Source organism: Lissotriton vulgaris, chromosome 5, assembly GCF_964263255.1.
Source record: "Lissotriton vulgaris chromosome 5, aLisVul1.2, whole genome shotgun sequence".
In the NCBI taxonomy this organism is placed as follows: Eukaryota; Metazoa; Chordata; class Amphibia; order Caudata; family Salamandridae; genus Lissotriton; species Lissotriton vulgaris.
This window is the reverse complement of record NC_141693.1, coordinates 1,969,762,046-1,969,777,531: the sequence shown is the minus strand read 5'-3', so window position 1 is coordinate 1,969,777,531 and position 15,486 is coordinate 1,969,762,046. Positions and strand designations below refer to the sequence as shown.

The following is a 15,486-nucleotide window of genomic DNA, read 5'->3' as shown; positions in this document are numbered from 1 at the left end:
AACAAGAGACAACAAAACAATGAAATACAACTCTAATCATTGAGTTTGTAGCTGATGAACAAGTTACTTACCTTCGGTAACGAGTTATCTGGTAGAGACTATCTAGCTGGAGATTCTCCACCTTTGAATTTCCCAGGCTTCGGGCTGGATCTGAAATTTTGATGAGCAATCCCTTTTGCGTGTGACGTCGGGTGGCTCAATTCGGCTCCGCGTGATGTCGGCGGTGTCGTTAGCGTCTGTTATGATGTTGCCGTGCCTATATAGGCGCGCAGACATCAGTATTTTTCGTTTTTTTCACGCCAGAAGCGCCCCTACCCCAAAAATATCTGTTCGCAAATCGGGGAGGCACGAGTGGGACTGTAAGGAATCTACAGCTAGATAGAGTCTCTACCAGATGATGCGTTACCAAAGGTTAGTAACTTGTTCATGTGATAAGAGACTTCTAGCTGCAGATTCCTTACCTTTGAATTAGATACCCGAGCCACACCATCTCGGCAGTAGGTTGCAGACTCATATCCTTAACTAAAAAGTCTTGCAGGACAGAACAGGCAAAAATATCCGTCCCTGCGTACTTGCCCATGTTCGCCGAACGTGTGCGAAGACGCCCACGTCGCTGCCTGACAGATGTCTTGGATTGGGATACCCTGAGCCAAGGCCGTAGTCGCAGCCTTTCCACTGGTGGAATGGGCCCTTAATCGGTCAGGGGGCTGCATCTGTGCGAGGGCATAACAGATCTTAATGCAGAGAATAATTATTTGAGAGATGGTCCTTTTCTGCACTGCCCTTACCTTCTTTGCTCCCACATACCCCACAAAGAGTTGGTCATGCACCCGGAACTCTTTTGTGTGGTCAAGGTAGAACGACAATGCTCTTTTTGGGTCCAGTCGGTGGAGATGCTTCTCTTCCTTAGAGGGATGGGGGATGAGCGAAGAAGGTGGGCAAAGTAATGGACTGACCCAGATGGAATGTGGTCACAACCTTTGGCAAAAAAGATGCCCTGCTGCGAAGCACCACCTTGTCCGGAAAGGACATAAAATAAGGAGGCGAGCAAAATAATGCCTGCAACTCACTTACCCTCCGGCCAGATGTAATCACTGTAAGAAAGTGGCTCTATATATACTGGTACGGTACAGTGTGAATACAGTCCCCAGTCTCCAGAGGTATAACAGAGGCTAAAGTCAGATATGGCCTTACTCTCTAAAGTGGTAGCTTGGTCGAGCAGTAAGGCAGTATTCCAGGACAGTGTAAAGCATTTGTTGCACACACTCATAAACTGAACTCTAGGCCAATTGTTTTTATATCAAAAGATATAACTGTTTTATTTTAGAACCAACAGGTATCAAATTATATTTTTCTCAATATGAGAGACTTTAGGTAATTACTTTGCAGAAAGACAATATACTTTGTAAGTTCAATAGTTACAGTGGCTGCAAGAGGCAACCCAATTCTAAACCGATTTAACATTGAGCTCAATGGGTTTTTCTACATAAATGCAGTTGATTACTGTAAGAATTACTTTACTAACCACAGGACTGGATCCTGGATTCAGTCCCGGGCCCTAAGCTGTAAACAGTCAAGTAAAAGCGTTTTGGTTACAGTTGTGATTTTTAAAGAATATAAATGTATTTTCAAAGTTGACAGAAACTTTTCAGTGAAAAACTAGCAATGTTATCCTATGGAAGGAAATTCAAGCCACAAGTAGGTTCTCGTTACTCTTGTAATCCTATACTGGACTCCTAGGTTCAGCACTGGGACCTCTACCTAAGACAGGTAAGTAATTATGTTTTAGTGTTTAGTTCGATTTTTAAGGAATATTTCTAGTTTGCAAAAATCAACACTTAGAAGAAATGTCAGAGAAAAACAGTCAATGGTTTCCTATGGAAGAAAATTCAAGTTACTGGTAAGTACAGTTAAGATTACTTTTGCGGTTCAGTACTGGGCTAGAAGGTACAGTACTGGCTTCTCTCTTGATCACAGGTGAGTATTTCGGAATTAGTTATTCGGCTGATTTTAGATGAATAGTTTAAAGTTTCAAAACTCCACACTTAAAAGAAATTTCAGTGAAAATCAGTCAATGTTAGCCTATGGATGGAATGTGAGTTATCGGCTTTCAGGTGAGAAGTCGACTGGTGGAGTTAGGGTTCTGGGCATAGACTCAGGGGTCTTCCAGGGTCAGATGGGCACAGTTGGTACACCCTCAGCAGCACAGGGGCAGCCGGGTGCAGAGGTAGTTAGGCCCAATGTTATCCATATAGAGGCAGGGTGCCTTTGGTTGGTGGCTGCTGACTAGCAGGCCACGTGGCTGTGGGAGATGGGCTCCTGGTCACTTGCTCAGGGCAAATGGGGAAGTAGGATAGGACAAAGGTTGCACTGCCAGAGGCACTCGGGCGGCTGGGTGCAGGGTGCTTTTGAGAATTCGGGCGCTCAATGTTATTCAATGGAGATCTTGAAAAGGGAACAAAAACTGCAGGCTCAGGGACGGAGGATCTTTTGGAGCGGCCAACACTTCGAGGGGTAAGTTGGGATATTGGAGGATAGGTAGGCACCCAGGAGTTGGGCCCTGGGGCGCGGGTGCAGGGTTGTCTTTTGAGGACTGTAATTCTTACCCCCTGCTGGTCGTGTTTGGAGGGGTCCTTTGTCCAGAGGCTGCAGGACAAAGGTTGGGGTCGTCGAGAAGGGTCCTTGGGCACTAGATTCCAGGTCAGAATCGCCGGGGAGACGTCCTCAGGGTCTTGATTCACTCCAGCACAGGCCCGGCGGATGCAGAGTGTTCAGGGTTTGCGGTTCTGGGCTGATGCCAGGGCTTGTTACTTGCTTTGAGCATGCAGTATTCACCGACCGCAATGCTAGTAAGGAGGAAAAAAGCAACTTCTTCCCAAATGAATCCAGCCTCTGGGATTCCCCATCCAGAGGGGCAGACGGAAATGTGCAATGGGACGTAGAGGCCTGCCCTACCAAACTCTCTGGGGTGGGATGTTTGCTGATGAACTTTGGGTCGTCAGTGATGGTGGCGTGCAGTTGTCTTATTCACAGGAGTCCCTGTGCCAGGTTGGGACCATGTTCCCAGATGGACCTCCTTAAGTGACTCATTAAAGGGCAAAAGAGGTTCGGAAGTTGAAGCCCCAGGTTGAAGCACCGCAGTCAGTAGATTTGTCCTGACCTGAACAGAGGGCAGATCTAGTCCAAGGACCTCGAATGCCCTCTTAACCACCATGGCATAGTATGCCCCCTCTTCTGTAGCCACAGTTGGCAGCGAGAGCATGCCAGTATCTGGAGAAGTATCCAGTCCACTGGCCTCCCCAAGTTCCCCATACCAGTCCAAATTCTCCTCATAGACTTCATGGGTTTCAAGAGGATCCCAAACTCCTCACATTCCTCTCCCGAGCCTAGCATATCCTCAAAGTGCTCAGGCAACAACATACAACCTCTGTGACCTGTCGAAATCGGAATCGATCAACGCCACTCCGGCTCCGAGTCGTCAGGGATAAGGATGGGGCTTGCACCACCGAAGGGCATCACGATGCCGCAGGCACCGACTTTGGAATCGACGTCGGGGAAGGACACGTTGGCACAACCAGCATCAAACCGGATCAGAATCCGTGAGGCCCCACCGGTGTCGACTACGGCTCCACGGAACCGTGCCTAGAGTGTCGGTGCTCCTTACCTCTCTCGATGACTGACGCCAGCTACGGTGAAGATGAAGTCCACTAGAATTTCTTCTTCTTATGCCACTTCCCGATTCTTAATTTGTATGAATTTTTGGATTTGTACGTATTGTAGGACTGTTTTATCGTCTTATTTTGTAAATACATTTTCTTTTGACATGGGTTTCCCCCCCTTTTTTGCCTGGAAAATTATGTGATTGCGATAAGTGCACAGGGTCCCTGCCAACCAGATTCCCTGTGCCAGTGTTCCTTCCCTAAAACTGTGCCACGATTGGCACAACTTCAGACCCCCTGTAAGTCCCTAGTAAATGGTACCCTTGTTACATAGGGCATAAGGACTGAAGAGGGACCCATAGCGAACCCCACCAAGGCCATGCCATGGCCTATGTAGCTTGCATGCCTTGGTGCAGCGAAAAAACGACAACATCGACATGGTACACTACATGTGTGTCATGTCCACCAGCACTGCCTAAGGTATAGGTAAGTTACCCATCTAGCAGGCCTTACAATCCCTAAGGCAGAGTGCACTATATCTCAGGTGTGGGCATATCTGCATGAGCAGATCTGCCCCTACAATATCAATAATCAAGTCTATTGTAAGTCCCAGTGAAGCTATAGAGAGTACATGGGCTGGAAACTCGACAACTCTAGTTCCCCAGCACCATGATGGCTTCATTGATGGCGGTGGTAGTAGAAAGTTAGTTGGTGTTATCAGTAAATGCTGCAAAGGTGGAAAAGATGTTGAATGGGAACGTTGTAGAGGAGGTGGAGGAGGGGAGGTGTTAGTACATACATTCTTCTTCTTCAAAGGAATATGGTAAAGCGTATCCTCTGACTCAGGTTTGCGTTTGAGGTGATTTAGTAAACACGTCCTGTACATGGCTTTATATAAAGTTCCTTTTGGTTTGAGTCCGATTTGGGTGCTGGGGCAGTGACAATCAGATCCTGCAGATTCGGAGGAACAGTTTGAGGTTACACCACCAAGGATTTTGGTGTCTGGTAGAATTATTTTTTCGGCGCGGAAGGTTTCAGTGCCGAAGGAGGCTTTGTTTTTGGTGTTAATGATTCCTGTTCTGAAGCGGTTTTCAGCTTCAAGCCTGAAGGTTTCGGCTCAGTGGCAGACTTTGGCCTACTCGATCCAGAGCCGGAAGGCTTAGTGACGTGTTTCGGTGCCGAGTCGGAGGACGGGCGTCAGAAACATCTTGTCGGTGCCGACCGTGGCCCAAAGGCGGGGGTAGGACCAAAGCCTTTTGTTTCGGCTGAGTTGGAGTTTGGGTCAAGGGACGTTCGGTACTCACGGGACGTTGAAATTGTGGCAAGTCTTCTCCCATCTCGAAGTCCGATTCTGGAATGGAGGCAAGTTCTTCTTGTTCTTCCCCGGTCCCTTGTGCATCAAATTTGTGCTCGGATCCTTCGCCGAAGATGCCCGGTGTGTATTCGAGGTTTTGACTCTGCATTTTGCGTCATTGAGCTCGATGATCGCGGTGTGATTTCTTCGATCGAAATGATCTGCACAAATTGCAGCCCTGTTCGTTGTGCTCCGGCGACAAGCACAAATGGCACACTTCGTGTGAGTCGGTGCATGGATTCTTGGTGTGGCACTGAGGGCAGAATTTGAATGGAGTCCGTTCCATCAACTGCGAAGTGGACCGGTGCGCTAAGACTGGATGGCCTTCCCGAAGATCTTCAATCGAAACAGAGGTTTTCCTCGACGGATACAATTCATGGAGAAGTGGGATACGCGTTCGAAACAATACCGACACGGGTAGAGTGGATTGTGCAAAGAGGGGAATCCGAAGAAGCTGTTTCGAAGTGGCGCACAGCAATACACATCCGAACCCAATGGCGGAAAAAAACAATCTAACAATGGAGTTGATGTCCATGCGCACTATCACAGAAAGGAGCAGTCACCTACCTTGTGACTGGAAAGACTTCTTCGAAGAAAAATACCTTGCAAACATCCAGACCCAACACTGGGTCCGGATGGCAGGAGTATGCAAAGCATGTGATCTACAGCTCAAATGCCTTGCACACTATCTTTCCTTCTGTCACCAACTCTTGCCAAATGACTCAGAAAGAAGTTGAACTAGATCTTACAATTTGTACCAGTGGGCGTGGTCATATAGAGGAAGCAGGCCACTGAATTGGCAATTGTCAAGGTGTGGCAGACTGGGCAGAAACACAACCCAGTCATGTCAATCTTTTGCCTCTCAGTCTGGATGGGAGCATCACCTGTGTCCTGTGTATCAGCAGGCTTGTGTGCCATCTGTACCACCAGTGAATCTGGTGGGAGCGGACCTGTGATGTAAGGAGTGGCGGGTCCTAGGAGAAGGCTGTATATTTCTCTAGCCCTACTGGGGGTAAAAACACATGCCTTCACTGGCTCTGTAAAGAGGTCCTTTGTTGTTCGGAGCATAGATTTCAGCATAGGCAAGTATTTCATTGATGAATGGGTGGAGGAGAGGGTCTGCAGAAGGAAATGTAATTTAGTTTGACTTAATTGGCTAATTTAATTGCATTTGTAGACAGTTCTGGTCTGAAATAGCATTGAGTTAACCTGAGAGCAACATATGCAATCTGTACAACAGCTGACATGGTTGAAGCATCCTACTTGTGTAATGTAACACGTGCACAAGTTGTGAGATTGATCGCTCTTACAAAAGCATCCTGTGTACGCAATGGATTGAGTATTACAATTTACACAGACAGCCAGGATGGTTTTGGAGTGGTCTGCAACTTTTGCAGCTTTGGCCAGAAAGGGGTTTATTTTTTTTATTTTTTATTAAAGTTGTATTAAACTCTTCGTTTTTCAGAATCAATCGTGACAACCTAATGAGATTGACATGAGGCACAGTGCAGCACGTGATCAGATACACTCAGCGCCTTGCATTAATAGAAACTTTTTATTTTGCCAGAAGGCTATTACCGTCATATCAGAAGTGCAATATGTTTGACTGCGCTCTTGCGTAGGCGACAAAAGAATTTCCTTACGCTCCTCTGGCAGTCCTATTGAAAATGGACGTAGAATTTGGGATTTATAGAATTCTCTTCAGTTGCCAGAGGAAGTTGCGGTTGTGAAATGTGCAGCACGTCAAAGTGGTGATGACAGTTACACTTGGCAGTTGATAAGGTTGCAAAATACTCTGCTCCTATGTCTGGTAAATTAGAACCACATGAAGAATGTAATTTAAAAAAAGTGTACATTCTTTTCAAACATTAGAAAAATTTGAATTTTACAAAATGTGTCTGATGAGGAAAGGAAACAAATGGATTGCAGCAGGTTGCTCTATGGATCAAAGAAGCATTTGGAAATCACCTGATAATAAATATGTTCAGCAAGATGGCATTTTGAGTCATACAGTTAGGTGTTTTCATGATCCTACAAAGGTTGATGAGATGCCATGTTGCGTTCTTTCAGAAAGTCCTGGTTCAATTCTTATTTGAGAGTTGTAGCTGAAACGTACGTCAGCATTGTGATACTTGTCAACAGTTACATGTTAACAAAAGGCTGCACTGACTAAGCCTTTTTGGACAGACTGATGGCCCCTTTTCCCTAATGCAGCGTGACTGCGTCGAATGGCTCAAGTGTAATTGTTTACGAGTTACAGTCTATGTATGGGTGGAGTTCTTTCTAACTAGAAGATGCAACAGTCCGACAGTAGCCAAGCTCCTACTGAGTGAGTAGATCCCAAGTAGTTTGCAGACTTCTTTAGAATCAGGCAAAGGGACTCATTTCAATAACAGAATTTAATGCACCACATTTAAGATGGATCAGCATTTCCATTGCAGTCATCGCCCTGAAGCAGCTGGAGAGGGTGAACGGTACTTTCAAGTCATTTTTGTACACTTAGTTCATTATGAGAAAAGTAGAATCTTTCTATCTCTTTTCTACACATTCTAAATCGCAACCCTTTTTTAAATTGGTCTACCATTAAACTGTTTTGAATATATTTTTGCAACAAATTATTAACTGTTTTGCGATGTGTTTAATTTCATATTAGATTCTGGCTTTTACTCCTCGTGTCTGCAACCACACTACCTCTTGTTTATGAAACAGAAACACACCAAGGATTTAAGTGACTTGCAGGAAGGGTGATGGTGTAAACATGGAGACTAGGGAATAAAAAACCTTCTACCGTAGATTTTAAGGGTGATACATGTCACGCTGGAGTTCAATGACCTCATAAAGGAACTCTGTGTCCACCGTCCTTGGAACTCCTTGGTGACTTGCTATTCTTTTTTAATGTATGGCAGAGTAGGTTATCCCTAATATATTTTCTTACTAACTGATAAAGTTCCAGAACAAAAAAAAAATAGGATTGAAACAAACAATTTAAAAGGCAATTCCCAACATATGAAGCAGAAAATGTACAACTAACCTCTGGTATTTGGAGTGCTCTGTGGTTTGCTGTGACGACTTTAGATAATCTTTGGATATGCTCATAAAGCACCCTGCCAAGAGAGAAGTAGTAGATGATTATAACAGTCAGATTACTAGTAACTCCCAGCTTAACATACACAAAAACCTGGACAAAGGGCAACAAAACTGTTGATAAGTGGTAATGATTCTATCCTAATGCTAACTTTGAATATTACTAATAACATACTGTAAGAGACAGAAGTGAGTTCTTGTTTCTGCGAAAGTACAAGCAAATGTGTTTTCTGGAACTATCATGAGTCCTAAATATTTGATTTTGAAAAAGAGCACCTGTTTTATAACCAGCACTTGCCAAAACCCAGAAAGCTTTGCATGGGTCTGGTCAGCATATGTTTTTAGTGAGTAGTGCTTGCTATTATGCTGGTATCTGAATTAGGTGTTTATGTTATATATGCTAAGGTGGCACCACAACTCTAAAACACATTTGCTACCATGCACAGAAAATCACTTGAAGACAAAATAAGATCTCACTTCAATCTCCAACACCCTATTGTTTCATACTGTAGTTTTCTAAAATGATGAATTTGAAAATTGCATAGGTGAGGAAATACAAATAAAGGTTCAACCAGTAAAGTGACGGACTCAGGTATAACCAGTGGAGAAGTGTGGCTCACTGGTTAGAGGAGGCGGACCTGGAAGCAGAGGTCAGCCCGGGACCAGGGTTCAATTCCCGGCTCGGCGGGGTCTTGAGTCCTAAAATGTCCATGGACTCGACAATTCTCGCTCCGGTGCCTACTCGATTCACAGGTTCACACTCTGCGACTCTGGGCAATAGCTTGCTTAATCTCCACAACAGCCCCTCGCGGCGGGATGCCTGGCTTTCACCTTGCGGATGCCCTGCCAGGGTTATCTCACAGGGGAATACCAGGACGGGTTCCCTAAGCAAGCGCTTAGAAACCGCTCGGTGATTTGCGCTATATAAATTCCTGTACATTTACATTTACATCCTTTTCCAATGGGTGCGTGCATGGATTAAGGGAGGAAAAACACATTTTGCACATGGACAAATGCCAAAAGGGCCTTTCATGGCCTCAAACTAATTTAATCATGCACAAAATGTATACTGGGAAAGGAGGGGAGGCTGGGAGTATGGCAAGCATAGCACCAGGCAAATCCCTCCTTTGAAAAGGAATACACCAGGCTCTGCATTGTGCTCTGTGATCAATATCCCTCGCACCAGACTTGACCTGGAACACAACTCTTGCAGATGAAGGCACAATGATGGCACAGACTTATGTTTCCGGCTTATCATGTAAGTACATGGAACAAGGTTTCTCTTCAATTACTGAAGAAAAAGTTGCTTACAGTAGGGACCTATCTTTCTGGTGGATACTCTACCTGAAGATTCCTCACAGATTGAATATCCCACAGAGCCAGACTGGATCTGGAACATTTTCAAAGCTCTCCTACAGTGGTCGGGTACGCTGCCACATGGCAGCACCACCATCATGGCAGGTCATTGGCACCACATCGCGCCCACCGCATTGCACCAACATCAGTTCCTAATTTTTGTTTTCCGTGGCCTTTGAGGTAGACACCAGCAAGTAACCAACCGAGGCAGTGCAGTGATCCACACTAAGATTTGTAATGTGACCTATGACCATCCTTAAGAATGGGGAAGTAGGTGGGACCATTGAGGAATCTGCAGAAAGGAAATCCTACTTACACTGGCAGCATATGTTTGTAGCATGTATTACTGTAGGTTCACATACTTCTGTCACCTAATGTTTAGTTCAGATGTTTGAAAGTTTTTTAAACAAATCTATCGAGTGACGAGATCGAGTGGGACGCCTCCTCTTGGTGTACGTTGTTCATGGGCTCTAACTTCATGTGAGTTTGCTTTCGCACAGCAGTTGAGAGTATCTACGAAGTATGTACATAAGTAAGGTGAATGGAGCTATGTGCAGTAAAATACAGTGAGCAACAAGATCTGCAAAGGACAGGCTCCTTAAGAGGAGAGTGGGCACATATGCATCCAAGGCACTATATGCTACAAACAGATGCTTACAGGGTAAGTAGCATTTTCTGTTCACAGCATATGTGGCTGTAGGTACACATGCACAGAGCCTTCAAGTGCGGTTCCTTGGTTAGCGGCCCCACAACCACTTTTGTGAATATACGAAGGGCAGACGTAAGGCTAAGGACAGCACAGGGAATTTAAAGTGTACTGACGATACCCTGAACTGCAGGTCGCATCTGTGGGACTACAGGTCAGGTACCTGAAACTACACATCCTTCAAATCGAGGGCTACCTTCCAGTTCCCAGGATCTACAGCACAGAGGATCTGTGCTAGGGTGAGCACCTTCAAATGTTCTTTCTCAGGGAAGTAGCACGTATATCACCCCTCACCTTTCTCAGAGTCCAGCACCCGTTAGAAGGCTCCTTTGATCAACAGTAGGATGACGTCTCCCATAAAGATAGAGTGTTAAGCCAAAATTTGCCCTATGTGGGGAGGATAAGAGGTGGGCATAAAATAGAAGGCAAGGCAAGGCTGTTTTTAATATCAGTCTGACATAATAGATTCCCAGTAAGGGAGGAAATGTCTCCTGCCCCCAACTGGGTGGTTTTCAGCCTTTGAGTACAAATCAAAGCGGCTTGGGGGCTGCTGCAGCAGGGGAAGGAGGATGCTGGAGTGAATGGCTTCAGCCGCCACTGTGTCTCCTGCCTCAAAAGGGCTGGGTTTGCTGTCACACCTGCTGAGAAGACTGGAGTTAACTGTATGCTAGACCTCTGGAGTAGCCCCTATATTTCCTGCACTGTTGAAACAATTGCTGAGGTGGGGTTAATAATCCCAAACATCTGCTGTGATGGAAATGTCTTGTCAATCAATCATGCAACGAGTCAGCCTTTTCTCCAAAAAGTCCAGATCTGCCGAAGGGCATGTCAATGCGGGCATGCCAATGAAGGACGTCAATGTACTGTCAGAATCAAGTTGCCTACATCTAGGTTTATCTTCTGAGCACTACACTGGTACAGACATCTTGACCTATACATTGGGTGATGTCTTGGCTGGCTCATAAGACATATTTTGCTGCATCCTGTCAGTCTTAAATTATTTGGGCACATAAATCCCTGAGGTCTTTCAGCACAACAGGTACGATGTCGCTGGCCATGACCCATAAGGTGAGGTGTACCTGCCCAGAAGGCACATCGTTTTCAAGGAACGCATGGATAACAAGCAGCAGAAAAACTCTTTTTGCTAAAGCTATCAACATGCTTTGACTTCCCTATCCAGTGAGTTCGAAGGAAAGTGGGGTTGACCTGAACAACAAGGTTTTCAACCGGCATCAGGATTGGGTCTGTTATCAGTGCCACCAAAGAAGGGACTGGCGAGGACCCTGGAGCCAGGGAAAAAGTCTAGACTAGCGCTGGTATGCACCTAGAAATAGGTCTCAACAGGGGGGAATTCAGAGTAGGCACAACTGGCTAAAGTCGGACTACATTGCCGACAACTGGGTATGGCCAAATGGTGCTGGCGAAGGAGCAGACGGCATCTAAAATATCTGCAGCAGAACCTTCCTGAAGGCCACTAGTTGCTGCAAGGTTGAAGACTACCTGGGAAATTCAGGCCATGCGAACATCAGTTATGGGACTAGACCGGAGTCAGAAGCTAAGATCGGGTGAAGTCCTGCTCGGCTTTCTGTTGCGTTTTCAACTTTGACTTATTTGAAGACTTCGAGTGTTCTTTGCACAGGACGGGCCTTCTGACTGGGTATAGCCCGATGACAAGGAACACTGTTTTGAAAGCAAACTCTTAGTATGCTTTGTGACACAACACTTCGCTTCCTGCTTTCTCATTGTCTTTAAGTGCAAGAAGGCACACTTACAGCACGACAGAGCATGACCAGAGCCAAGACATCAAAGCATGCATCGTGAGGGGCTATAACTGACATCTGGTTTTGCAGCCAAAGCAGAGCTAGAATAAAGTCATTTTCGCGTGGGGGTCAGCGGGGAGGGGGAGACATGTTAACAGCAGACCTCTCCAGAAGAAACCATCTACAAAGAAAAAGAACTCTGCCCTAAGGAACAGTGAACACTACTCCGGACTCCACCTCGAGGCCTGACCGCGACTTGCCCGGTAAGATTTCCAAGGACAAGCCTATGCCCGGGGACCCTGACTGACGAAGTCCCTACATTCCCTAGCATCTCTTCTTACCTGGGCAGCTGTGGATTTCATCGGTCGGCCTCCTGGCCTGAGCCTGCAGTCTTCTTTCAACCTCGATCGGCCCCATACAATTGCATTGGGCGCTCAACGTGGAGTTAGCACTCTGCCGCGGAGTTTGGTGCTGCCTTGTGGCTCCCGTACTTAACTTAACTCCAAGAGATCGATCCCTGACACCGCTTTACTCACCTGTGAGCAGCACATCTTCAAGAACCCCCAGTCTACATTGGTTAACATTAGGCCCCGAATCGGACCTCAGCCCCTGGCTGCCCCTGTGGCGCTGGTTGTGCAGTTTTGGTGCTAATCTAAACCTTGCGTGGTGGGGATTTGAAACCCGAAGACTGGAACTAAGTTGTGTACTTACTTGTAAAACCGCATTATTGTTTTCCTCCATAGGTGAACATTGCAAAGCTTTAATATTATACTGTGTCCACCTTTTAAAGTGAAAAGCATTTTTCTTGAAAAACGTACTTGTTAGAACATATATATCTTGGTCTAAAAATAAAACCAGAACAAAGCTAATTTTTCTAAAATTGGCGTGGATCTCCTTTTTGAGTTGTGCCTCATTTATTAATCAATGTGTGCATGACAAATGTCCTGCACTCTTTTGTGTTAGGCCTATGGCTGCTCGACCACACTACCACAAATCGAGCGCTTTGGGTTTGCATTGAGCCCAGTACACTTCTGGGGGAATCTCTGGACTCTGTGCCCGATATAACCATTTAATGGTATACCATACACAGAGCCATATTCCTACACTATTTTAACTGGCAGTTGAGATTGATGACTATCGTACAAATGTGTCAGATTAATGGCAAAATAAGGTCTTATGAAGGAAGTCAATCCAAGCTTCCAAAAAGCTACATTTTTATAACATTTGTTCTCTCACTTAGACTGTTTAATATCACCAGAATTACAATTATTGAATTGAAAGAATATAACTAAAAGGCGTTAAGATTGATATAAATTGCTGGGGAATAGAATAGAATGGCTATTAAAAAAGTATTTAAAGATACATTTAGCATGGCCCTTTTTTTGCCTAATTAACTTGACACCACATATGCTGCGCGAGGAACAGGAGATAAGAAGAAAGACTACGTACTGATCTCGAAGGCTGTCTCCATCTTGGTTGGGATAGAAGGCAAGCTTGAAGATTCTGTTCATGACACTGCGTTCAATCGCCATCTGAGCATCTTGCAGCTGTTCTTCACTGGCATTTTGCCAGATGACATCTTGCGCCATGGCGCCATATAAGGACTGGAGGAATTCTTCCACGTGTGCAGTCTTATCATCTGCAGCTGTTAGTCTCTGGAAATCTAACAATATGATATTAATGAAAGTCCTTAATTCAACTACGAACTTTAGATGACTTGCACTATCATTTGCAAAAACAAATTATGATAAAAACTGTTACTTTATTAATTTTCATTCATAGAACCTGGTCTCGAGTCTTTGAACATGCTTCAAGAAAGAAATAAAAGACATTATAAAGTAGCGTTACACAGCACATTATTACGCATAAAGTCCAAATACAAGGCCTCTGTACACTAAACAAAAAGGTAGGGCACTCTACATATATTTAATGCCCTTCAATTGTACATGATGATCCAAAATTTGGCCACATTACCTTTAATAAATTCTTGAATATTCTTCTCTTTGCTTTCCAGCAAAAGCCTCACGCAAACTGTTGTGAAATATCTTGTGGCTACTTCTTTGTCTCGCAGCACCCGCTGCAGAAGTCTTTCTAGGTGAGCTTGTGTGCTTTGAAGACCCTGACGACATCGGGTTAAATAAGCAATATATGGAGCCCTTTTCCTACAAAGAAAATAATATTTAATAAAGTCTCAAGACACAGGAACACCATCAAATCTGTAATATAAGGGACCATTGAACGCCCGTTACAGTTAAGCAGTTTTACATTAGTTCATCTTGCTCTTTAAAAAGGTGTAAATTTAAAACTAAGCAAACAAAATAAGGAGGAAAGAGATGTTTGTTTTCCACCACCTCCTTCAAAGCAATTGATCCTCAATGAAAATAGTCGCGGTTACACCTTATTCACCCACAGTAAAAATGTTATGAGATTCATAACCACTTCTGTTAAAGACTTTAGTTCGAATTAGCTTTATTTGCAACTCACAAAGTAATCAAAGTTGGCTTTATGCATTAATATTGGCATCTGAAAAACTGTGCGACGCTGGAAGCTTTAGTCTCACTAGCCTCTTTAGTTGCGTATGCTGCACGTAACGCACACTACTAACTTAAGAGGTCCAAGGATAGTATTAACACATCACACCCTTGTTTTGTCACATAAAATCTGTCAAATTATGCATGTTTGATAATTTCCAACTAGCTAATATCCCATTGCTAAGAGACACTTTTCTGAATACACTGTTTCTGCTTCAGTAGATGGAAAATGAATGCTGTTCAAGAGGTATGAGGACTTTCATTAAGCAAAACTGAATTTGCAGTGACCAGATTCAGGCCAGGAGGGTGTCTTGTACTCTGAAGGTTGGAGAACTGGCAGTCTGGCACAGCCATTTGCCATATTACATGTTCGGATAGGAGACAGTAAAGGAGAGTGTTATTGATGGAGAAGAGCCTTTCGGAAGGTAGGAAATGTTTTTGTTGCAAAGGTAAGAGCAGCTGTCCAAACTATGCACTTGTAAGTAAGGGAGAGGAGTTTCATGTTCAGCGCTATATGGGTCAGAGGGTCTTAAGTTTTTTGGGTCAGCGCTAGGAGTGTGGCACCGATGATTACCTTCTGCTTTGTGGAGTTGATAATGCAGAGGCAGGCCAGGAGCACTGGGTGTTAACCACTGGACCAAGAATCAAGACACACTTCCAAGGTCCTTAGACAAATGTTCTCCATATTACTTTCTGAAGATGTGTCACGCTGCCATTGTAGGTTTCCACATACCTGTGTGCTTTCTACAGTAAACTGGACAACACAAAGTGTTCACTGGTTGCACTCCCTTTACTGCATATTTTATTCTGTTATCAGAGCTGTATACCCATTTCAATGTGTGGAGACTGCCCTCTGTACTATGTAGAGGCCATTGATGGTGGCAGAGTGTTTCCTAGTTAGGGGTATAGCCCCCGCACCTTCCATAAACATATTAGGAGTTCTTAGCTTTATGTCAGGGACATGCATGAAGGATCTTGGTGAAACAAACTGTGTGTGGGTTTAAAGGCAAAACCGAGGTGGTATTATTTGGCAACC

At 44.7% G+C, this 15,486-nt stretch overlaps 1 protein-coding gene across 22 annotated transcripts in view; it reads right to left on the bottom strand.

The window, feature by feature from the left end:
- Window positions 1-15,486, bottom strand: part of GAPVD1 (GTPase activating protein and VPS9 domains 1) — a 304,659-nt gene that overhangs the window by 14,394 nt on the left and 274,779 nt on the right. For all 22 annotated transcript variants that reach the window (XM_086924684.1, XM_086924695.1, XM_086924697.1 and 19 more), the window contains 3 exons: window positions 13,894-14,081; window positions 13,369-13,582; window positions 8,045-8,117 (listed from right to left, as the gene is read on the bottom strand). In XM_086924684.1, coding sequence (XP_086780810.1) covers window positions 8,045-8,117; window positions 13,369-13,582; window positions 13,894-14,081 — 475 coding nt within the window. The remainder of the gene's footprint in view (window positions 1-8,044; window positions 8,118-13,368; window positions 13,583-13,893; window positions 14,082-15,486) is intronic.